The 14,432-nt window shown below is 45.8% G+C and overlaps 1 protein-coding gene across 5 annotated transcripts in view; it reads right to left on the reverse strand.

Moving 5' to 3' along the window:
* Positions 1 to 14,432, reverse strand: part of RPTOR (regulatory associated protein of MTOR complex 1) — a 297,098-nt gene that overhangs the window by 18,412 nt on the left and 264,254 nt on the right. For 3 of the 5 annotated variants that reach the window (XM_042840943.2, XM_065562859.1, XM_005282994.5), the window contains exons 26-29: positions 14,235 to 14,349; positions 13,549 to 13,673; positions 12,141 to 12,245; positions 6,617 to 6,664 (exon numbers count right to left, since the gene is read on the reverse strand). In XM_042840943.2, coding sequence (XP_042696877.1) covers positions 6,617 to 6,664; positions 12,141 to 12,245; positions 13,549 to 13,673; positions 14,235 to 14,349 — 393 coding nt within the window. The remainder of the gene's footprint in view (positions 1 to 6,616; positions 6,665 to 12,140; positions 12,246 to 13,548; positions 13,674 to 14,234; positions 14,350 to 14,432) is intronic. The other 2 variants (XM_042840944.2, XM_005282995.5) reach the window with 1 other exon arrangement.

Below are 14,432 nucleotides of genomic sequence, written 5' to 3' on the forward strand. Positions count from 1 at the left end.
ATCACATTCAGCTGATTATCCATCACAACCCCCACATTTTCTTCAGTCACTGTTTCCCAGGATAGAGTCCCTCAGCCTGTCAGTAGGCCTGCATTCTTCGCTCCCAGATGCATACATTTACATTTAACCATATTCAAAAAACCCATAGTTTGCGTGTGCCCAGTTTACCAAAATATCTAGAACACTCTCAAACGGTGACCTGTCCTCTTCATTATTTTCCACTCCCTCAATTCTTGTGTGTCATCTGTAAGCTCTGTGAATGATGATTTTATGTTTTCTTCCAGGTCATTGATAAAGATGTTAAATAGCACAGGGCCAAGAACCGATCCCTGCAGGACCCTGTTGGTAACATGCCCACTCGATGACGATTCCCTGTTTTAAGTGACATTTTGAGACCCACCAGCTAGGCAGTTTTTAATCCATGTAATGTGGCCAACACCCAAATGCACAGTCCTATGGGTTGCACTATATCCCCCACTATCCACTAATGCTTTGATGGGCTCCATCATTGTAGTATCTGATCACCTCTGTTTCCTGAGACTGGACAGGCTACATCTCAGATTTCAATAACCACAGCTTTAATGATCTTCTCTCTAGTGTGCCCTTCTGAGCAACCCTCCTCGACAAAATGGGAAATACAATTTTGACCTCATCTGACACACGTTGCTCCAAGGGGGGCCCCGTGGTTCTCATATTACCCCAAACAACCCAGGCACAAGAGAGAAAAAACTCTTGGCATTCTCCTTAATGAGAGACTTTGAATACCCGCAACCTGAGAGCTGTTCAACCTCTCGTCACCAGAGGCTGCACGTGTGCTGAATTCCAGGCATGCATGACATCCCAGGAAATCTCAGCTTCCAGCCTCAACGGGCTGCAGCAGGTGACAAGAGCAACCGGTGAGAAACAAGAGGCTGATACGATACGTTTTCAAACCCGTTCAATGAGATGTGCTATAAGGAACAAATAACTAGAGAACTCCAAACAAGAAGCTTAACTTGTGTTGAAAAAGAGCAAAAGAACTAGCAACTTTTTATATAAATCTGAATTATTCACGAGTATGTAAACGAGAAGGCTTCTTTTGCCTGTAAAATATTAATCACAAGAAAACTCCACAATATACAGTGACGTTACTCCTACATGTTATCAATTATAGGGCAAGTTTATGTTTATTAAAGGAGGCAGAGGGTTTTAGTGTTTCAAGAATGGAAACCTGGTCCATTATTGGCTCAGGTTAACATTTTAAATTCCTGGCACCATCGGTATGAAAAACAGAAGTGGGGGCTGGTCTACACAACTGCTTAAGTCAATGTAACTTATGTTGCTCAGGGGTGTGAAAATGACACCTCCCTTAAAGACGTAAGTTACATCGACTTAAAGCGGTGTCCACACCGCGCGATGTCAGCAGGAGATGCTCTCCTATCGGCATAGCGCATCTTCTCCAGACATGCTACAGTGGTGCAGATGTGCCGATGTAGCATGGTGGCATGGACTTGCCCTGGCACTCTGTTCACTAATGTTTCCTTTTTAAATTAAAAGGGACCCATCTCCAGGATGTTAGGGCTTAGAGTGAAGTCTACCAGCTGTGTTTTGGCGTACAGGTTCGAGCATGTTGGGCAATCACTCTGCTCGGCCGGTGCTTTGCCCCAATGAGAAGGCAGCGTATTGAAAGAGTACACGACTCCTCCACTCTGAGTGAGCCATAGAGACGGAGTCTCTGATATGGATTTCCCCACATTCCTGCCTGCTCACCAGCATGGGGCAGACAAAGCAGGGAATGGTGTGATACACTTGCACCCATAGGGAAATCTGGTAACTGAATTTGTGGAATTTTTAAAAACCCGTGAATTTTAGGACCATGAACCTGGACAGTACAGCTCCTTTAACAACATCATTTCTTGAGACCATGTCTTTCCTACATTCTTGGATGATAAAACACAACAAGTCTTCCTCAACTCAAGAAAACAATTTTGAAAGGGGTTTTAGCTGAGCCTTTTAACACAAGGGCTAGCAGTTCCGCATGATGTAAAAAAATATATAGGCAATGCATATCAACAACTGTTCTTGAAGCGGTAACTTTCTACGGCTGTTCCCTGCAGGATTCCCTCTAAAAATCAGATATATATCTCGATGGGATAGTTCCCTGTATAAATTTCAATAAATAACCCTGGCGTTGAAAGCAGATTCATTCCAAGTGTGTGCACTTATTTTTATCATTGCTGGAATGTGGCCAACCTGTACTTGGCATTTTGATGAGTTTGCAAATGCCTGTATGGACCACAATACCAAAGCATCTCAGAGACACCCTGCTGATCTTTTGAACAGGGGCCCTCCCGGGTAAGCAATGAGGTGTATCTCCATTTTAATTTCAAAGCAGCAGTGGGAAGACTGCATTACCTCATTCTTCATTCATTCCTAAAATGTATCTTTAAGTGACACTCTTTCCATGCCAAGCACTACCTCCAGTGACACAGAGAAAAGGAAAAGTATCTATGACTCTGGGAATTTAATTTAAAACACCCAAAACCCTTGTCCTGGAGTTGCAGCTTCTCCAATTACTTTATTTCCATAAAGGAACTGTCTTTACCTAAGGTGCTTCTCTCTATTTCTCCACCCTCAAAGGAGCAGATACCAACCCTCAAGAAGAACAGGAGTACTTGTGGCACCTTAGAGACTAACAAATTTATTAGAGCATAAGCTTTCGTGGACTACAGCCCACTTCTTCGGATGCATACCCTCAAGAGAGATTTGGGGTTTCACTTCTACCTTCCTCTTCCCATGCTGGCCCTCTCTGGCTTTTATCTCACTCAGCACCTGGCCCCTGTTGGCTAGCTGTGTATTAGGGCAGGCAGTCGGTCTGCTGCAGCTTCCTCCACAGCACAGCTGACAAACTCCTGTACACGCTAGCTCTAGCTCGAAACCTCTTCTTGGAATCCGGCACCCCCTCCCCCGGCTGCTAACTTTAATACCTTGAGATCTCAGCTGCTGCATCCCCCCCGCAGCCCCCATCTCTCTTATCCAGATTGCCTACTTACTGCCAGAGAAAGTGTCAGTTTTATTAAAAGGCAGAGTGGAGGCCTTGAGAGGCCAAGCTCCTGTTCTTTCAGAATATGATATTTGAAATTTTTCATTTTGTTTTGGGAGTGCTGGGGGAACGGATGGGAGGGAATGAGCTGGCAAGCACATGCTGTTTTCTCTTCCCTGGGATGAAAAGAATAGAGCCATTCACGAGGTAAGAGTGAATACATGTATTTCGTATCTGAATCAACAAACCCCACAGAGCCAACTAAGGGGAAAAGTGGGTGGAGGGGAGACAGAAAAGGTTTCCTACTCCACCCTTCTCTCCACACACACAGAGCCGCAAGGCTAGAAAATCAAGAGGATGCTGAAGTTTATACGCTTTCAAGGATTTATACAATCCCTTCTGAGTTTATTTCATCCCCACCATTTGATTCTGATGCCTGGACTTTGTCTGCTCACCTGTGAATACTCCCAAAGGAAATCCCCTTTCCTCACTCACTTTCACAACCTGAGCTCCCGTTGGCACATGGAGAGAGGTGATGTGTGGAAATGTCAATACTAACTGTAGAACGTTATTCAAAGGAACTCCATTGTGTACCTCCTCTTAACCAGAAGCCTTCTGCCTCTCTAGGGTGTGCTGAACTGAAAAATAACTAATTGGGTTTTAAATGTCTAGCCATTCTAGGCTATTCCTATTTAGGAACAACATAGCCTTGCCTGGAAATAACAAAAGATATGAATTAAAATTATTCATTTTAATAGTTATTTTGGCGCAACTTTGTCCTCTTTTCACACCAGCATTTTAAGGAGGCTCCAGGGCCAATCTAGACACAAACAAGAAGCTGTGGCCTCGTGCCCTCTAGGTAGTTACTTAGCACCTTTGCTGCCATTGGGCTTTCATTAGTTTTATTTATGTTATTGTAGTGCCTAAAAGCCCCATTCATGGACCAAGATCCTATTGTGCTTGGCGGTGTACAGACAGAGAACAAAACGATGATCCCCTCGTGATGCTGGCAAACCAGGTGCCAGGACTTGCCCAGGCTTTAGGCCTCAGTCAAGCACAGACAAATTCCTTGCTGTAAACCAGTGTTTCCCCAGTGTGTTGGGGCTTGTGTTCACTTACAGCACTGCAGAGGTGCCACTGTAGTGCTTCGTGAAGACACTACCTATGCTAATGGGAGAGTGTCTCCAGTCGGTGTATGTACTCCACCTCCCTGAGGGGCAGGAACTATGTTGGTGGGAGAAGCCCTCCCATCGACACAGCATCGTCCACAGTGGGAGCTCAGTTGGTCTAACTGCATCACTCAGGGGTGTGGATTTTCCACATTCCTGAGCAACAAAGTCATTCCAACGTACGTTTGTAGCGTAGAGCAGGGCTTAGTATGGTTAAGTTGGGTATTGAACTTATAATAATGTGTTTAGACTTTATGAAATGCTTGTACGTTGCTGCATGCAATAATCTCACTTACAATATCTTTATCACATGCTATAAAGTAATATTTAAGTTTTTGCTTTATAACTGTAAAAAGTGTTTGCCCTGAACCGGTCAGCCTGTCAGAAGGGATCATCTCTTGCCCATCAGGGAGGACAATCAAAACTAAATGGGCCACTGTGGAACATTACAATACAAAGACTTTTCTAATTGCCCCAGCACAGGCTGTGTGCAAAAGGGCTCATCCCATCAGCTTGAATTCTGAAAGAAGGAAATAAAGATAGTGAACAAGAACATTTTTCAACCTGAGTTAGCCCTAAAAGACATTCAGCATTGACAGATTACTACCGCTTTCCCACCTTTTAAAACTACAGACTGCAACTCGTTTGTGTTTATATGTTTGCCTGCTTTAACCTGTAAATAACTCATTTCTTTTTCCTAGTTAATGAAGCCTTAGTTAGTTTACGATACAACTGACAAGTTTTGTCTTTGGTGAGAGATTTGACCTGGGGTAAGTGCCTGATCTCTTGGGACTGAGAGTAACCTGAAACTTTTGTGATCTTTGGTGAATGGCAACCACCTATCACTTAGCCCAGCTTGCCCAGGTGGCCAGATAGACTGGAATGCCCAAGGGGACTGTCTGTGACTCCATGGTAAGACTGTTGAGGTGCTTCAGGAGTTCATACTTGTTAACAGGTTGGCGAAATTAATTCTAGAATGTCCAACCAGTTTGAGGTGGCTGCCCTGCCTTTTGACAGTCTGCTATAAGGTTGGCACTGCTGTCGTGAACCACTCCAGACAATGTGCCACCTTGCACCAGAGAGCTAACAATCTAAGTACCCCAGCTGTGGCCCATGAAGTCAATGGAATGTAAGGATGCCCCTGGGGCTTTAGCAGAACATGTGCATTTGAGATGGGCGTATCTGGATTGTTTGGCCATCAGACAAATGGTTAAACTCGTACATTTTGGAGAACTCCTTCCACAACAGAGATGGGGAAATCCCTGCTACATTTTCCATTAGGAGAATGCCCGGGAGCTAAACAGTTGTGCTTGTTTTTATTGATTCACAGCTATTTCTGCGCTCTGGACAGAGTGCTGCTTGCATAGCATTGGCAGTATCGATCCTGCATGGGAGTGTCTGGCATTTCCTTAAGCTGATGCCCAGTTACTGAACAGGGAATTCCCTTTAGCCAAGACTTTCTAATTTTAGCCTTTCAATTTGCCAGTGAACGCCTAGCAAAGCCAGGATGCTATTAGTAACACATTAGCTTTGCACAGTCCAATCCCACAGCTCTGTTTCTTGAACAGTCAGACAGAGGGCAAAGGCCCTTAATTAGAGAGCTCTGAATCACGCACACTGATACAACCACTTTTGTTCTGCTAATCGCTACAGACACATTCCTGCCCTTCTCAGCTAACGAATATTAATAGTTAATGAACAGCCTATGAAGATTACGTCAACTTTCACACACACACAGAAATGGTGTTCTGAGGAGTTCGCCATCTGTCTCGCTCTTCAGGGGCTCATTAGAGAGAAGGGATTCATGTCCAACAAACCCCCAGGCTTCTGCAGCCAAAGGCTGGGGAGTTACATACACTTTTATGGAAGGTAAAGGCAGGGCTTGAAATATTTACCAGACATGTACTAGCCAAAGGACTCAACCCACTAGACAGAGCCTGATAACAAAGATGCACCAGCTATTCTCTTTCCCGTCACAGTTTGATATAATGGGTGTGTCATACATTTAACTAACAACACGCACACAAAAATCCCACTGGCTCAATGCGATATCTGTTGTCACCATTTGGAAGCCGTCATTCAAACCCTTTTATTCAAGGATGGTTTGAAACGTTCCTACCGAAGAAGGAGCTTTATGTACTGAAAAGACTACCCACATCTTCCACCTGCAAAAAGCCCCCACACCACAGCAGCCACATTAGATTAACCTGCTGTCCTCTCCACTGGGCACCTTGGTCCATCCAGATAGCATCAAATACTCGTCATTACACTCCCCATTGTTCATTAACTACATATATACAAGACAAGGAATGGGAGGGACAGAAGAAGCAAAGCCTTCCAGCTGACATTCAATGGGATGCCAAGTCTGACTAGAAGGCCCTTCCCACCCCAGCTGCTCATAGGTAAGAGGAAAGAAAGCACTCACCTCCCTGTTTACTTCTGTCAAGATAGATTGAAACCCTTCGGGCCAGACCTGTGAGAAGACAGGGAGTAAGGGGTGATGCTAAGGGTAAAGTGGGTCAGCCAAAGCAAAATAAATCTGAAAGGGTTAGAAAAGCAACTCAAAGTAAAGGAAAAGAACAGCGAAGGGAAAAGCAGCAGCACCAAGTCAAGTACATGCTTCCAACCAGAGGAAAGGCACTGGTTTGGTTTTAATCACAGCAGCCTTTTCCTAGGAAGCCATTAACAAGCTTCAGTCTGTTTGCCAACACCACAGGTTTGATTGGTAAGTTTCTCCCTGAAAGTGGACGCTCTCTAGATCCTTTTTATAGTTTGGTTCTTTGGTATAAAATAAAATGCATCTCATTGGAGAGTGACAAATGAAAATCAAAATGACTCATGACAAACATCTGTACAGATCAAACCAAACACACAACATGTCAGGCTTGAGTGCGGCTGAGCAGCAGTATAATGGGTTCTCCTGCACCAGACTTCAGTGGATTGCTAATGAACACTCAGTGAGAGAAAATTTACAGATGCTCGTTAGGCAACTCTTAAGTGGGGAATTAGCTGTAGAACGGATTAGTTTTAAACCTTCATAAACCCTGGAGAGCAAAAGACGCTGCAGGGCGGCAGCACATTCACAGGGTATGGCTGTGTTTAAATACTTGTTGAGACCCCTGCTTATGTCTTGCATATGGACTCAATGTGTTCGGAAAGCGATCCTGGTAACAGGAAGATCTCATACAGAGCCTTTGTTGGGAGTCCCACTCTGATTCTCTTTGCTAGTCCGGACAAAGGAAAGCAATGCAGGCTTATGCAAGTGGTATACAGGAGGAACTGGGAGGGGAACACAACACTTAAGTAGATGTAATTAGATGGATTCAAGGCAGCTGGTTGTGTTTCCACACACTCCTCTGAGTCCCAAAACCTGAGTTTTAAAAGAGCTGAGATGCTAAGATTGGAGGTGGCAGTTTATGTTCCATTCTAGGGTTTATCTTGAAGGAACAATGTGAAAGTTGCAATTTCACTCATGGGAAGTGTTTGCACCATTTCTTGTCTTCAGAGACATAGCTGTGCGGCTACATGACACGCACTGTTGGGCCAGACCGTGAAAGTTCTGAGTGAAACCTGAGCACAGACAGACAGAGTGCTACTCACCTATCTGACAGCCCTGGGATCTCCAGCCACTCACAAAGCCACTGACTTGCAAACCTCCCTATTTTTATGGTAAACGCTTGAACTCCAATGCCCACAGCAGTAGGACCACATCTTTACAGCAACTCCTACACACTGCTCACTAGAAAATGCTCCAAGTTTTCCTTAAATGCCACATCAGTTTTGCACTTGCAGATCTCATTTTTGCCTAGTTCAAAACATTAGGCTAACAACAACATGCGCTTTGCCTCTTTTTCAGACTTCATTCTCTGGCTGGGGACTTAGGGATTGTCCACACAAGAAATTTGCATTGTTTTAACCAATGGTGTGAACCCAAATTGGTGCAACCCCCTGATTAGACACTTTTATTTTGGTTTAAGAGCAGCCCCCCCCCATTTCAGCTTAAATGGCTGGGTAAAAGGATCAAAATAAGAATCTCTCAAACCAGAATAAAAGCGTCAACACTGAGGGTTGCACCAGTTTAACTAAATCTGTTTAAAACCAATTTACATTAAACTGATGCAACTTTCCTATGTGGTTATGGCCTCACTTTGGTTCAAGCATCTCAGCCAGGTGAGGAACTGATGGACCCTAAGCAAGACTACTTTGCCGTGGTGATATAAATTATTGCGCTAAAGCAGGGGTGGGCAAACTTTTTGGCCCGAGGGCCACATCTGGGTATGGAAATTGTTTGGCAGGCCATGAATGCTCACAAAATTGGGGTTCGGATGTGTGTGTGGAGGCTCTGGCTGGGGGTGCGGGCTCCGGGGTGGGGCCAGAAATGAGGAGTTCCAGGTGCGGGAGGGGGCTCCAGGCTGGGACCGAGGGGCTCGGAGGATGGGAGGGGGATCAGTACTGGGGCAAGGGGTTGGGATGTGGGGAGAGGCTCAGAGGGTGCAGGCTTTGGGTGGCCTCAAGTGGCTCCTGGAAGCAGCGGCATGTCACCGCTCCGGCTCCTACACGGAGGTGCAGCCAGGTGGCTCTGCTGTGAGCTGCCCCGTCTGCAGGTGCCACCCCTGCAGCTCCCATTGGCTGTGATTCCTGGCCAATGGGAGTTGCAGGGGCAGTGCTTGGGGCGGAGGCAGCATGCAGAGCAGAGCCCCCTGGCTGCCCCTACGCGTAGGAGCCAGAGGGGGGACATGCTGCTGCTTCCAGGAGCCGCGCAGAGTGGTCCCCAACCCTGCTCCCCGGCTGGAGCGGGACAAGCCCCAGACCCCACTCCCCAGCAGGAGCTCGAGGGCCGGATTGAAATGGCTGGTGGGCCGGATGCGGCCCACAGTTTGCCTATCCCTGCGCTAAAGCCATGGAACTCCCATCACTTAAAACACCCTGCTGATGCCTTTCAGACCCCTGTAGGAAGTACCCTGGTTTCTCTATTAAGCGCTATGCGTACTCTTCCTTTCCCCACTCTAGCCTGTTCTTCACAAATGAGAGAATTGCATGGAAAGGGGTTGTGTTTCTTAACGTCTCATCTATTCCTGATGCTTACGCCCATGCAAAGTCAGCATCCTGGTTGCTGTGGAGAAGACGATCAAGTCACAAAGGAAGGATTCTGACACTGGGGGTGTGGATGAAAGGAGAGGAAGATCAACAGCAGGAGTAGCTGAACTCCAGTAAAACTCCTGGTTTCATGTAAACATCCTTAGTAAAAAAAGAGGGAAGTGAGGCACAGAAAATTGAGAATGTGAACATAACCGCTTCAGCGCTGGACTGTAACCTGGGTATCTGCAGCAAAAGCGAGCTCTTCAATCGAGAATCTCATTTCCCAGGGAATCATTTCATGTGGCTCTTTTGAAATAAATGAGTTTATTTCTCTCCCCACAAAGAAATCTACATTTCTCTTCTTCTGAATCTAAACCAATCACTCTCTGGTTGAAAAGCAAAGAAAGCAGCAAAGCCTGGACTTGCTGAGACCACAGGAGAGGAAAGGGTGTAGAGGATGCATAAGAGAAAAAGACTCAAAGTTTCAGCACTGCTGTCTTGGCAAGCACAACTTCCCGACACTTGCAACTAAATCAGTTTTTGCTTCTGTTCATCATCTATTCTGCAATGTCAAACATTGCTTCTGTGTACCTTCCTTTTGCTGCTGCTTTCAAGGTCTGCGGAGAGCAAGATGCAAGCCACAAATGCCCTGCCCTGATTAAAGGTGCGTGTAGGTATTGGGGGAGAAAATGGGAGCAAGCCAGAAGGGATTCAGTCTGCATTTGTCAGCATCTCCTGTGAACTCTACTCATTATGCAGCAAGGAGTGGATGATAATGGGAGCCTTGGGGAATTCCTAGAGGCCAGTGATTTGGGAGAGTCCATTACCAGGACAATGGAAATAATATCCTGATTCCTGGGAGGGAAAAGCTTAGGCAGCATCACTCAAAAAGGCTGAGGTTAGGGAAAAAGAAATGGAGAAATGAGAAACCAACCGAATGAGAGTCAAAAGTGCAGCTTGACGTGTATGGCTAGTGAGTTTCTCTCCTCTGCTCCAGAGCAGAAGGAATAGGGAGCCAGGCACTTAACAGCTCAGTGCCTTGGCTCCTTCCTGCTTTTGTCCCTGCAAAGAGCAGGTTTCAATCATGGCAATTTTCACAGCACGCTGCAAACTCCCAGCAGTTTGTAATTAATTACGTGCGTGTATGACAGTGTGGTACAGAGCCTGAAGTTACAGCAATCACACTTTCCCCTGACTAGACTACCACAGAGCAGGGACACACTGTGAGGTGTGAAGGAGAGGCACCAGTCCTGAATCCAACAAAGTAGCACAGGTAAAATCCAATGAATAGCTAAAAAGCCATCAAACAAGAGAAGCAGGAAAATGGGGGTGGGTGGGGGTGGGGGATGTTAAAGGGAGACACATGGGAAGTAAGACTGAGCTGTAAAAATTGCTAGCCTTTGGACATGTCTACACAAACATTTAGTTTGCTGCAAGCTTTTATCAAACAAATATCTCCAGCCTTGTAACAAAGGGCATGTCTACTCGAACATTTAGTTTGCAGCAAGCTGGGCTGTGAATCTACCCTGCACTAGCATCCTATTCACAGTTCATGTGGACCCTGCATAAACTGATGGCGCCCATCAGCAAGGTGCACATGGACACTTAGCGGGAGGCCGGCAAGTGTGGGGCAGATTCACACCCAGCTCGCTGTGAATTAAATGTTCACGTACACAAGCCCTTTGTTACATGGGTGGAAATACTTGTTTGACAAGTCACCAAGAACCAAGTACAGGCTCTGATGGTATTACATAGGGTCTAACAGAGTTATACTGGATTAGCACCAGGGAGTTTTCAAGTAAACTATGCCAGACTCCTGAGATGAGCTACACAGGCTGAGAAATGAGAGCTGCCAGAGTTTAAGGCTATAATGGACCATTACGATCATCTAGTCGGATGTCCTGCACAGCGCAGGCCAGAGAATCTCACCCAGTGGTACGTGCATCAAACCCAAAACCGCTGGTTGTGCTACAGCAGATCTTTGTAAAAGACATCCAGCCTTGATTCACAGAATTCAAGTGACAGAGGAGAATTGTCAGACCACTGATGTATCCTCAGGCCTTGGACGGAGAGAGCATCCCCCCCAGTAATACCCTAAGACAGGTTTCACGGTCACCCGGATTAGACTCCTGGTTTCGGCATTGTGCACGGCTGGGTGGCCTTTCCGCATGCAGATTAGTTTGGTATTTTTTAAGTTCCAAGGTGATTTGAGTCTGATTGTGCCACTGTCCTGTACATATCAGATGAGATTGCCCACTCTTCTACCAACTCTCAACCCACAATAAATGACAGGGAGTAAGTGCTAAAATAGAACACAAGCTTAGTGTGGTCACGAGTGCAACGTGCAAAGTTGTGCAAAGGGTGAGCAGCCAATCAAAGGGAAAGAGGAAATAGGTGAGCTATTCATAAAACCCAAATCGGGGAAGACATAACCACCTGCTACAACCAGTTCAGGGTAGGAAAGTGCTCAGTACACCCTTGTTCCACAGTTCTCTCCTCAGGAGCAAAATAAGTTAGCTTAGCTCCATGCAACTCCAGTGGCGCCTCTGATGGACAACGTGGCTGTACTCCTCTATTCCACTGTTGGAGAATTATCCTCCATCTCTACCCTTTTGCACTGCTACTCCCCACCTGGCTACTCTAGTCATACTTAGCTCAGAAGAGCTTGTGTTTGAGGTTTATGTGGACAAGGGGAAAAGGAATCCCTGACCAGGGCTTGGTAAGACTCCACTCCAAGGCCCAGAGACTGTTAACAAGGATGTTACTGAAGACTGAAATAGAACAACTTGTCCCACTTTGCCTATCCCTAGAAAAGGTCCCACCAGGGTAAGTTATTTCTACCCCCAGATGGGAATTCAGCACAGACCCACCTCGTGTGGTTGGCAGCATGTCCGACAAGCCCTGCCAGGCAGTCACCATCTCGGGATTCCTTTCAAGGTCTGCAAAGTTCTTCCACACTCTGATAGCACCGTCATCTTGAGGAGCATAGAAAAAAGTCAATGTCACTGCTGGTACAGATGTCACTTTGTTACGTGGGAGCAGATGGAGAAAGGAAAGATAACCTGGAATTGCAATCATGGACTCCTAAATGGAATGAAAATGTCACCTGACCTTCCAGGCCCCTTTCTGAATGATTTCTCCTCCACCTGTTCATTAGGGTTGTTCTTCTCACTAATCTTATGTCCATGCAACCAGGGGATTATTTCACAGGGGACTGCACTGGGAGAGTGAACACCTTAAATTAGTTGTAAATCCTTCTCTTTGAAACAGTTCATTTTCACTAGGACTTATCTCTTTTCTTTCCTTCCTTCCTTTCCATCAATGCTGAGAACCGAAGTACTCTACTAAATACAAAACGCAACCCAGTACGAGAGCTTCACCAAAGCCCACCTTCTTGGCACAAGCCCTTCACACCAGCATCATGTCTCTTCTCGTTTTGTTCCCCCCCAGTGAAGCTTTTTTGTGCTAAAAATCAGTAATTTGAAAGAGAAATGTCCTAGAGGTCTCAGAATCCCTCTCACACATTTCTTAATTATGCCATAATTGCACACTTCAGCACTGACTTTGAACAACAATTGAAAACACTCAGACTGTCAGATTTACAACAGTTCCCTGGAAGAAGTAAATCCCTCGCACAGCTCCAGAGGCCGACGAATGGAAAAAGCAGTACTTTGTGCTATCCTACAATAGGGGAATCTACAGAAGTTCTTTTCCCAGGTGATTTGTCAGGGACAGGGAAGAGACTTGCAGAGAAATTTGGAGCCATTTGAGAAATTATAATGTAAAAAAATATACCGGCAGGCCATGCCCACTCTACAGCTAAACCTGTGTTAGTAACAATATTTGACAGCATAGTTGTAGCATGGTTTCCCTGTCTGCTGTGGACAGGATTTCCTTCCCATTAAAAACAGTGCTGACTGAAATTGTGTTGCCTCCACGGGTCACCTATACAATAAGGTTGTAACATGGTTTGTAACTGTGTTGGGCGAGGACTCAAAACCATTCATCAAATGAATCAGGCGGCAATCGTGATTGAAAATGATACCAAGAAGTGTTTAGTGCATCAAGTTCAACTCAAAACAGTTAAATTATTCAAACCTGCTAGCCATAAACTTCTCCCAGGAGCCTCCCAGGCCTGGAATTCCCATGGAAGGGTGACTGGACCAGCCCCATAAAGGAGAGGGGAGGGCTCAGAACATCTCACATGCATCTGAAGCTCGGAAATGATTCCTCCTCTCTCTTGCCCTTTGACCATTTGGTGACTGAGGCTGAACTCACCTGTGGCAGTCAGGAGCAGAGAGCAGTCTTGTCCATTCAGGTATTCCATTGCTGTGATCCTGGTGTAGCGAGGGTTCCCATTGTGGAAATAGTCCAGTTTCTCCCCCTTCTCCCAATCCCAAAAACTGGGGAAGGTAGCGGAATATCAGGTCAGATCTGCATTCACTGCACAAGCCATAAAAAGCAGCTTTCCCACTAAAGGTTACGTGCACTGGGTACCAATTTAATTTGTTTTTCTCCTTAAGAGTATTGAGTGTCTCTTTATTAAAGCCTTTCTATAACATCTCCGGCTTCTGCAGAGGAAGTAATAAGATTAATATCCTAACCTGTTACAAATCTAGTTATAATGAGGATCCCTCTACCTACTGACACAAAAGGCCACCTTATTTGTTTAACACAGGAGAGATGCAGACTTGTTCAGCCCGAGGCGGGGGGAATTACGTGTTGCTCTGGACAATACTAGCAACAATGCTGCGAGGCTGCAGAAAGAGCCTTACCCGACCCATCTCAGCTGGAAGGAGAGTAGCTATGGAAGTGGATGGGGGAGAAAATGAGGACAAGCATATCATCCCCCCAACAAAGAATTCAGAGCACTTGGTATCCATCATTGTGGCTGACAGTCCTTACATGTGCAGTCATGACCCTGGAAGCCAATCCCTCAGGATCAGAAAGGCAGAAACTCTTACCAGATGCTGTCTTTATCAGCTACTGCTATACATGGTGTGAATGGATGGAACTTCACCACGGAAGGAACGCCTGGATTCCTGTTCAGAAAGATTTGATCATCTAGCCGTGAAATACCTGGGGGGGAGGAGACACCGGGAGGGGGGAAATGAGAGAAAACCCAGATTCAGTACCTGGGAATCAAACCACAAAAAGGATAT

This window comes from Chrysemys picta, chromosome 12 (assembly GCF_011386835.1).
Source record: "Chrysemys picta bellii isolate R12L10 chromosome 12, ASM1138683v2, whole genome shotgun sequence".
Lineage (NCBI taxonomy): Eukaryota > Metazoa > Chordata > Testudines > Emydidae > Chrysemys > Chrysemys picta.